Here is an 11,603-nt window from a genome sequence, read left to right on the forward strand (position 1 = left end):
TTTAGTTACAAATATTGCTATATCTCATGGAAAAATTATAAATGTCTTTAATACAGTAGCGTTATAGTGACAAAAATATTTCTGAAATAGGTCCAGTGGTTTTTGGGTTTACGTCTTACAAACTCACGCTCTATATAATACTAGTATAGATATCGATACAACCAATAAAAAACATATGCAAATATAACATACCTCACTGTAAATCACGAATGGCAAGGTCGAAGAGCAATGACGTCACAGTTGTATGACAAGTTGTTATGACTAAATGCGTCATAGTCCGCGCACGTAAATCAATAAAAGCCTAAAACCCGCATCAGTGCGCACACTATAACTTTCAATAACGTTTGTAATTCCATTTTCAGACATTTCAATTCCCAGTAACAAGAAACTTAATTTAAGCTGGTAAAAATAAACGCTCGGAAATAACAGGATTGTAATCTCCGCTTTATAATAGCGTCGATTCCATTTCCCGTCGACACATTCTCTGAATCAAAGCGACGCTGCAAATGAATATTCGTTTTGCGGAAAGAGGGTAAAAAAAAATCTAATTACAAAGAAACACCTCGCGTCTCACACTAAATTCGCATGTTATGAAGCGGCAAGTCCACGTCTAAATTAAAACTACGAATTTAATTAATTAACAAACACATTTTTTCCAACGATATTAAATCTCAAATAAGCAACCCAACTGATATACGTCTGATACACAAATAGTGTTTATTTGAGCTCGGCGATGTAACTAATCTATGTGGTATCAAGCATAATCTGTAGAAACATATTAAAGAGTATTTGACACCACACCATCACAAAACACTATCATCTACTCGTCTAATGTTTCTCTGACATTTTAATCGCACTCCGTCACTCGCAGTTCTCTCCTAATTGTCGTTTTCAAAACGGTAAAGCGAAAAAGTATTTTGTGATCTACATTTCCAGTTTTTTTAAAAGCTCTTGAATCATAAAATGCAGGACTTATGCCAAATGGACTACTCTGAAAACCAGGTTTGTGTCATATAAAATACAATTTAATAGTTTTTAAATACATTGTCTAATAAGAATATATATAAATAGTTTAATAATACACACATATACGAGAGAGAAAAGGAGTGCAAAGGGGAGGAAAGAGAGAAAAGGAGAGGAGGGAAGAGAGAGAGAAAAAGAGAGAGGGGAAGAGAGAGAGAAAAAGAGAGAGGGGGAAGAGAGAGAGGAGGGAAAAGAGAAGGCAGCAAAACGGATATTTCTTTCTGTATTCTAGCTTCAGGCTTGAGCTCAAGCAACACAAAAATAAACTGTAAGTATGACATCAAAGCATAAAATAAATACAAGCTATTACCACAGTTTTGATGATGTTTCTTTTTTAATTGTAAACTGACTTTATTGTATTTTATAAATGACAAACAAAATTTCAAATCGTATTTATGAAGACAGATTACATTGAGATTTGAAAATATTTTCAACAAACTTGTCAAAAATCAAACATACAAATATCATTCTTGGCGCCGCTACACGCAGTGCGCCCAGCCTTCGCATGATAGGCACTACCCACTACTCTACTGAGGTATCGTGAGAATTACGTAGCTCACAATAAACGCACATCGCATCTCCGCATCATCACTCCCACAGACTTAACGGCCCCTGGTGGAAAGTTTTCTTCTCTTCACAGGAACGGTGGAATATCAAATGGGCTGGTGTCAAATTATGAAGAATACATGTGTCGCTGCAGAGTTGTCTTACCCTGCGGACCTGTTTCACAAAGTGTGGAATATAGACTGAGTGGATATTTTGTAATATTTCAGGACTATTGAGTTTCTTATTTATCCAGGGATATTGCGGCTAACTACGCTATTCAATGAATACAAACCATATTGCTCTGAAGCCATTGATGACAATTTCCGCATTTTGACACACTTCATGTAAGCTGGGTTGAATAGTTCCTCTATGACTTACTAAAGTTGCTGGCTTCTGTGTTTTAGCCGCGTCCAAGGCAAATATATCGCCGGCGTTTCGGTCGTCATTGCATTCGCCATCATCAGGGTAGAGTTGCCTACCGAGGCCTTCCTAGGCTGTGATTGGCCAACAGCTGCAGCCAATCGGGAAACACTCCCCTCTCAGGCGAGAGTATTAAAAGGCAAAGAACTTGTATTAACCTCAGTCGGCAACTCTACCCTGATGATGACGACTGCAACGTCGACCGAAACATCGGTGATATATTCGCCTCTGACGCGGCTACAACTCAGAAGCCAAGCAACTTCAGACATGGCCGCGAAAGCCTGCGATCTCTATTATGTCTTACTAAGTTACTGGCTTCCATGTCGAACTTATCATGAAGTTATCTCAACCAGATAGAGTACATCAAGGTTTTGCGTGTGGTTATAGTTGCCGTCGATTAAATAGCAAGATGGAATCATTTTTCGTCGGTTTAGTTTCGCGATGAAATTTTCAAACCATTGTGTTTGCACCCACCCCGATGGGTGCGTAACATCAACGGAACAAGATGACGCTCCTATTATTAGGTTAGTCATCTGTTTGCGAGGAAAGATAAACTTCGAGGACAATAATGTTCAGCTGTCACTCGCTATCACACGAAGACATCTGTTATTAGAGATCCTCCTTCCACAGATGTGAAGACGCAGATTGTTGCTTTCCTTTCATCGACAACTTGAAGTATGCTGCTTTGAACAATCATTAAATCAGTTTAGTCTACGTTAACAATGCGATCGGGTGGATACTTATGCTTGCCATAGGCAGTATCCAACAAATTTAAGAAACCTCCGACGCTTATCTCACTGAATAAGTCCTTTCTAGCAAAATAAGTCCCTGTCAGTTTTCGCATAGCTAATTCGGGATGCTCTCTTAAACATAAGTGGCACCGGGTCTTACCTGTTACAAGACTGCTAAACGAATGCTTAATTTTGTTTCTAAGCGCCAATTGCAATTCCACTTACTTCAAATAAGCTCGTGTTAAGCCAGAAAAGTGGTTACTATCAGTAAAAATGTTGATTTTGACATACAAATGGCAACACTGCGTGCAAATATATTCTTGAGTAATCATTCTTCGTGTATTGATGTATTTTATTCCAGTGCATTCTATGCTGTGCGCGAAAAAAAAACATATGTAGTTAACAGTGGATTGATCTACTCTTTTACATCAAAACTGCAATGTATTGTATTGGTTTCCACAACCTTACTTCGGCCATTTCCCTGAGCTTTCCCTATATTTTATGTCCTACCAAAAATTTTTCTCCTGTCTGATCGGCCAATAGATATATTAAAATACACATAATTAAAACAAGATTAACAAACATACATAATTGAAAGCCTATAAAATGTTCTGCTATACATTATACAGTTTTTACTACAAAATTAACAGAAGAAACTATAAAATGTTCTCCTATACCTTATGCAGTTTGAACCATTATTTCCATTAACACCGTCAGTCTAAAATCGAATATATATTTTTGTTTAATTGGTTTTTAAAACGATACATTTTTGTGATCAGGAAAACCACTATGTGTATTTGAATGTGCTGCAAATTAATCCACAATTGTTTTGCAGCCGTTAGTTAAAGTAATATTCTTGATTGGGTTATATGGGAGTATTTATTTCGAAGGATAGGACAACTATTATAATATAATACCAATTACTTACCTAATTACAATACAAATATTTAATGTCATTAACATTGTTCATCCTCACACTCAATCTTGTATCAGGTAACTTGCTCGAGGGAATTTTTTTTTCTGTGCAATAAATCGCTGAGGTGTAACGCTAAGATTTTTTTTATAGAATTTTACATTGCACGGTTATGAACAAAGGCTTAAGGCTCGGTCTCTCACGCTAAGATGATTTTTTTCATTTGTTCGTCATTACTTTTATCTTTGGCCTATTAATACTATTTTGACTCGATGCCTCCATTGCATTTGTTATTCTGTGACAAACATTTTCAACATATACTCACTTGGTGCCATATAGCGCGTGAAAAAAAGTAGCGTGTAAGTATTCGTAAATATTATCACTTGCACGAATTTTTATACCCATTATATTACACTAAATGAATATCTGTTAAAAAAAAAAGTGAGCTATTTTTTCAGCAGTCGCCCAAAATGTGTAGCATCTAACCTGGTAACGAGCAAATTCATGTTCTCATGTTGCAAATACACTTATAATACGAAATACGGACACGGAACTTAACGTAGAATTCTTTGAACTAATGCCGAGCGTGATTTTTTATTTTTATATATATATACATATACACATACATACATATATATACATGCATATATAAACGCAAATTGTATATATATACTGTATATAATATACACATATATATATTCTGTATATAATATACACATACATACACACACGCACATTGTGTTTTTAACTGCATTTCTTGACGCGCATTACATAGTTTCGGGGCCCGCTTCTAGAATTCGCTGCCGGAGTAGCTACGTCGACTATAGAATAATTTGATAAGCAGACCTAAATTTTAAACTATATAATAAAAAACTTCGATAAAAGCGAAAAAGACATGAAAATATATTAGACCCCGGCTTCGGACCTGATAATAGACAAGAAATTAAATTATTAAAATACTGCCCAACTTAAAATTCATTAAATAGTTAATACTATAACGTTTCTCCTATGACTTTATGAACTTAAGTTTTAACAATCCTCCACAGATGGCAGCACCGTGGTTGTTACACATTTCCGTTCCTGGACTTCCGTCGCATCCACGCACGAAATACTCCTACCAAATGCTGTACACGTGAGCTTATTGGTGTAATACATCAAAAATAAAACGTTACTGGGTTCATTCATTTACTCGTGATATATAGCATAATTAAGGGCCGATGAGAAATTCCAAACTTTTTACAGAATGTTTCAAATCTAAAATCACGCTCTTCTTTAGGCATCACCATCAATAAACAATAACTAAAAACACACCCATTGCATTAGTTATTAGAACAATATCAATGATCCCAGCTGGTAGCCTACTTGAAATTTCCATACAAAACTGACGAAACTAAGCTGCATGAAACCATGATTACAAATTTCATGAAACTTTGGTTGCGAATCTATGTGAAATTTTGGTTTCGGGAAACTCGGTGTACAAATATTTTGGTTTTTGAATTGAATGGTTTCTTGAAATTAAATTTATAGGTACGTTTCACGAAACTGGTTTCATAAAAAAAATGTTTCTTAAGTGTGTTGCCTTATACATAAAAAAATCCTTCCAGTACCGGTAAAAAAAAAAAACTCGTAGTCGTGTTTTCTGTGTGTGCCGATCACAAAGGGTGAGTAAAATTCGCTCTCTCGCTCGCAAGATGTTTTCACAGGAGCTTGTATTTTTTTGATCATGTTTTATTTTTGTTGTTATTTTTGTTTAGAAAATAAAGATTTTTTTCCTCCTAATTTTGAGCTTCAAATATGTGTCGACACTTGGGAAAGACCAATGAAAACACGGCAGGAACATGGAGGCGCGGTTGGCGAGTCAGGGTGACCGTGAGCGGCGGCCGCACGGCGTTGGAACAATGATTGGAACAATAATTGGATTGCGCTTAAAGGCTCGGTCTCTCACGCCATGTAGGATTTTTAGTTTTTTCGTCATTCCTTTGTTAAGAGCCACTTATACATTTTTAACTCGATATGTCCTTTGCATTTGTTTATGTCACAAATACTTTCAACAGATATTCACTAACGAGGAGAGGGCGAGAACTTCGGGTCGCCGATTTGGACGTCCTTTACGAGAGTAAAGTACTTCCCAACAGCAATCTACTCTTGTAAAAGACAAAACACAACCCTCAAATGTTCTCGAAAAATAGCCGAGAGAAAAAAGCACGGCACAACTTTTACAGCCAAAGGCAGCGTAGCCCAGTGGTTTGAGCGTCTATCAAGCTGGCGACTTAGGTTCGATCACACTTTGGATACCTTATATTATTATTCATTTATTTTTACTACACACGTTCAACCGCTAGAGTGAAGGTAATATGAAATAAGCAAAACACTTATTAACTGCACAACGTATTTCTTTTTACACATACCAAAGTGTGACAATATTTACAAATCATTGTCACTGTTATTTTATACAGATTTGGTGCACACTTACGGTTGATACTCATCTTAAAAACACGTAAAACTGATATTATGTTTACATCACGCACATTGTATAAATGTGACAGGGTTCCATGAAATTTTTTTTCCAACAATGACAGAAGGAAGCAGATTTCGTTAACAGCGTATTTCAAAATGTTAGTCAACTTTGGAGCGCTCAATTGGTGAAGAACTAATGAAGGTACTTTAATGGCATCCTTGCGCGATATTTCCTGTGGTACAAATAAAACACATATTTTAAATGTTTTTATGATAAGTATCACCCGCACAGTGTCAGCGATGTGTAAATGTCAAAATTTGGTTTGTGTATGAAAAAGAAATCATATTGTGCATTTAATAACAGTTTTCCTTATTTTATATTATATTACCCGATCAGTTGAATATTTGTAGTAAAAAAATTAGTATTATAAGGTATCCAAAGTGGTAATCAGACGCTCTAACCACTTGGCCACGCGCTTTAGGGATTTCTAATGCACCATTACGGGTACACAGAATGAGTCTGATTTCTATCGACCACCTTTGGCTGTAGGTTCATGACGATAAAATATGTTGAAAACCTCTAAACGACTTATGATCTAAAGGGCTTCCCAAAAGTGTTGTACGGTATACGTCTTTGAAGTTGTAGCTGAACAACATTTTTACTGTAAATAATAGAGAAAGTATTTACGGTAAAACAATGAGCATCTGGATTATGTATAATTTAAAATCTACAACCACCACTAAATTTGTCACGGTAGTAGAATTATTTCGTTAAAATAAATTGTGGGTGGCACCCTTGTTTTCCACATATTTTTGTGGCAAGCTATTTGTTCCAATTATTTACATGACACAATTTTTCTTCATTGACAAAATTAGTGGTAGTTGTAGAACTTCAAGTGATAAAACTTAAGCCAGAGCTCAATATTCTATGTTAAATACTTTCCCTATTATTTAAAACAAAAAAAATTTTCAGCTCCACTTCAAAGATGAATACCAGGCTTGGGAAGCACTTTAGATAATTAAGTCGTATAGATGTTTTCAACTAATAAAATAAGTTGTGCCTCGGTTTTTCGATCGCATATTCGTCGAGAACTGCGAGTTGGGTTTTCTCCTTCACAGGCTAGATTGCTACTGGGAAGGACGACTTTGGCAAAGGAAAGTCAAAATCGGCGAGACAAAGTTCGCGCCCTCTCCTTGTAAGTGTAATATCATGGGTGTAAAAAAGTCGTAAAAGTGATCATAAATACGAAAACTTGCGCGCCTTTTTACACCCACGATAATAAACTAAGTTAATATACTTTGAAAATATTTGTGGCAGTACAACAAATGCAAAGGAGGTTTCAAGTTACACTTTTAGAAATAAACCTTAAATAAAAGTAATGACAAAAAAAAATCAACATGGCGTGTGAGACCTTCGATATAGAGATCATTATTGACGATGAAAGGCGACGAGATCCTAACGGAGCACTGGCGATGTGAATAGGAAGGAGGGGAGGGGGGAATGCCCCGAGAAAACCCGCCGGCGCACGGGAGCGTACGCCGCAAATCGAACCCGGATAAAATGGGTGGGAGGCAAGCGATCCGACCACTCGATGCAGACGATAAAAACCTCGATTACATAGGCGAGTTTATTACAGGGGGTGTCTAACCCAGACTCCGCCATTTCCAGAGCTAATCTAGTTCTCTCTCTCTACTTGTACCTTTTTACGTTTACCAGAACCTTGCATGCGCCATTTTAGAGTATATGTGATTAGGCACTAAAACTTCTAGAAAAAATATTTTCACAGTCTGGGTGAAGGCAGCCTGGAGCATGATATTTCCCCCTCAAATTACTATCACTGAGGGATTTCCAAGGCTTTTCAGAGTTTCAAGTAAAATCCTTGACAAATTTCAGCTTCCCTGAATTTCCAAAATGTGGACACCCTGTTACCAGCTTCTTGTCGGCGAAGCGCGCTTCTCATTACCTCAGCAAGCGTCTATCACAAAAGTAAATTTAACCCGTTTACAAGCACACAATAAATATTCAGAGGTTATATTATTAAATCTCGTTGGTTCTATACTTTTATTTACATTTTAAAATTAAATGAATTTTAAAACATTATCGTGCTTTAATTCTATTAAGCGAAAGGGAAAAAAAACTTTAACTTAACTCGCTGAACCAAAGTGAACGAAAATTAACAAGTTAACGTGATTACACAGAGCAAGTTCAGTCACGACGAGTGAATTTGAAGGCGAGTGGCTAACAAACTCACCTACTGAAATAAAGGCTTATTGGTCGTTTAAAAATTAAAAATACACTAACGAGGAAACTGAAAACTTTTGAAGTAAACGAAGAAAAAACACTATGCCATTATTATATTTGGTCATCAACGAAAACAATTGTTGCTAGTCTAGTCGTTCAATGAATTAACACATACTTAACTGAAAACTGGTCTTTCTCGCTTCTAACGTATTATAATTTAATTGGTCGCTTAGTCTCGAAAAACAGTAAAAAAAACCGGATGTTTTATAAACATTATCGTTACCGTTTTATTTACTTTAAAATATAAAAAAAAAACGCAATAGAAAATTTTTGACATAATATATCGTAGAATTTCTTGTCAACAAAATCGGCGAATATTACTCGTACTGTACGATGACATCATGAGCTAGTGAAAAACAGCTAACTAGGGCATGAATTTCTCCCAACGTACGATGTACAAAGCCTTTTCAACACGCCTGAATACTTGTCATCGTAAAACTTTGGGATTTTTTTAAGTTCATACGTAATTAACCGTTAACATTTGCCTGTGCAGTAACACGGGCTCCATCATGCCTTGAGTCCGTACTGAGTGTGCCTAAAAAATGACAGACCTTAAAATCAGAACCTGTCGCGAAACGACAGGTATAAAGTGACAGAACAAAGATACATGCAGAAATTTTCAAATATGTTTTCTTGTTTTTAATGGCTTAATTATATTTGAGTAAATATGTAGTTGGGCGATATTTGTTAAAAAAAAAAAAATAAAAAAAAATCCGAAAATACTTTTATTCTATGATTTTTAACTTCCTCTTTTCATAAAACCCGGCGGAGATAAGAAATTACAATGTCACTTGATGCATTTATGTCATATCTGCGAGTTAAAAAAAAAGTTTCACACAGACATTTATTCGGGCAGACTCGATCGTTTGCCACTGCTGTGTTTTGATCTGTCGTAGGATCTTGATATAACATGAAGGATGAAATTAATATATATATATATATATATATATATATATATATATATATATAAAAACTGTAAAATATCGTGATTCAAGCATAAAACTCCTAATCTCTTGTAAGCGAGTAAGCAAACCCGCTCTGTTTACTTGATACTCTGAACACGCACTCAGATTCTCCCCCCCCCCCCCCCCCCCTTCCCAAAACAGATAACGAATACTTGTTACAAGTTACAATAGATATTCTTTCCGACTTGGCAACACTGCACAAACAGGTCTCGTCTCGTGCCAGTCTGAATAACCACCCCTACCGAAACGTGTGTGGGACTTAGAAGGAAAAAAAAAAAAAATGAAATGAGTAGGGGAAAGGGAGTCTAGGGGCGGTATACCATGATGTTTGAGTAAGGTAGCGAATATGCACTGCCTTGTTGGGCAACTGCCGTACCCTAACTCTCGGGTCATATTCCAAAACGTGTCCTAACTGAAGCCCTGTTAGGAATCAGATCGGCAGCCGTTTTAATAAACGAGGACTTGTGCGAGGCTATAAACAGTTGTACTTCGTGGAATCCATCGTAATTTTAGCTTATTTTTTTAAACCATGGAATTATGATGTAAAATAAAATATTTAATTTTGGTTGTACATGAATAAACGATGAATTTTTGGCCGTATTTATGTTTGCTGTTTTATAAAGATATTAGGGGGGAAATTGTAATCGTAAAAGTTCCGTTAAAGTTCATTAAAAAGGAAAAAAATATATATACAGTTATGGATCAAATCGGCAACAGATAGGACACCAAAAATCAGTGCTCTAAAAATAAGGGACTGGCTGTGTCCTATCGTGCACTTGGAATATGGTTAGGGTACAGGTATTGCATATTCAACACCTAAGCCCTTATTTTTGTGTCTTGGAATACAGCCCTTAGGTGATAGTTCCTTATTGCCATTGCGTATAGAGTTTATACGAAAATTTAATAGTTCATTTTTTTTTTCTTTCAAAATCATATATATGTATTTTGATTATGGTATAGTTTCTCATCACAAACATATTCAACTGCTTATTTTATTTTAATATTTTACGTTAAAACACAATTATATACTTGTACACGGAACAACGTTCTTAAGCTTTAAAAATAATCTCTTCAAAATCAAATGTGTTTAGTAATTACACAGCTTTGCATCACAACCACATCCCATTCCTTTGTTTTATTTTAATATTTTATGTTAAAATAAAACTGTGTGCGCAAGCATTTGAACCATGTGTCAAATTTGCGAAACTCCGTATAATTGCTTTTGCATTTAGTAATACCATATTTTAATGGAACTGAATTAGTACCAGCGTCACTCTTTTTTATCAACACAGAAAATGAGTCGCGCGAAAAGCTTCAGGCGATTTTCCGCTGTAGTACGAAAAAGGAGGAAAAAGGAGGGGCCGATAAAGCGGCAATTTCTTCCAATAGAAACGGCTCTGTACAAGCGTGGACAAAAAAAGTCAACGCCTCAGTTAAACACCCATTAAAGTACACGGCATTTTTTTATACAGATAATTACACGTCGAGATAAATGGAAAGCCAGGTTGGACAGATAACATTTATCATAATTCACGTAAAAATTAGTTATCCAAAAATTTTACAAAATATAATTGCACTTTCGAATTACCTACGTATCACATAGAAAACTTTCAATGGCATGTTATTTATTTTCACTATAGTGTTTAAAACTGAGTTCAAAAAGACTTTAAATTACGCTTATCATGAATTAATTTAACTTTCAATACTACTGTAATTAAATTTCATATGGCTCACTTGTTATAATTCAATTGTAAAAATAAAAATAAAACGCGCAAATAGGAGTGGGAACAATAAAACATATCTAGTTGAAAAATCAATAATGCATTAAAGCACTTAACATGAATTTAATCCCTGCATTTCTGTAAGTCCTTAAGAACAATACAGGAATAAAAATTTAAAGCCATTCGATCTACTTACAACACAAATAATTGCTAAACACCAAATTGCAGTCTTAATTTTCATTTTAAATAAATACTTTAAACTCACCTCTCCGTGATCATCGTTCCTTCCCTCAGGCGTATTTTCCGGCAGGAAATAAAGTCGTAAACTTGCAAGCACTTGATCGCTATTTTTATCAATCCATAAAAGCTGTAGTTCACCAATACTTATCAAATCTGAATCACTCCATAATTTCACAAAGAAAAAGTCACTCAAAGCCAAAATTTTTAATTTCCCGTTCTTATGATATTTAAACGCTTTGTAAAATGTATATTGTCCATGATGACCACACGGAGCTCCAATCAACT

At 35.6% G+C, this 11,603-nt stretch overlaps 1 protein-coding gene across 1 annotated transcript in view; it reads right to left on the reverse strand.

Moving 5' to 3' along the window:
- Nucleotides 1–11,603, reverse strand: part of LOC134530953 (AT-rich interactive domain-containing protein 5B-like) — a 289,959-nt gene that overhangs the window by 277,862 nt on the left and 494 nt on the right. Inside the window, exon 2 of the mRNA XM_063366304.1 lies at nucleotides 11,344–11,601. Coding sequence (XP_063222374.1) covers nucleotides 11,344–11,601 — 258 coding nt within the window. The remainder of the gene's footprint in view (nucleotides 1–11,343; nucleotides 11,602–11,603) is intronic.

This window comes from Bacillus rossius, chromosome 3 (assembly GCF_032445375.1).
Source record: "Bacillus rossius redtenbacheri isolate Brsri chromosome 3, Brsri_v3, whole genome shotgun sequence".
NCBI lineage: Eukaryota > Metazoa > Arthropoda > Insecta > Phasmatodea > Bacillidae > Bacillus > Bacillus rossius.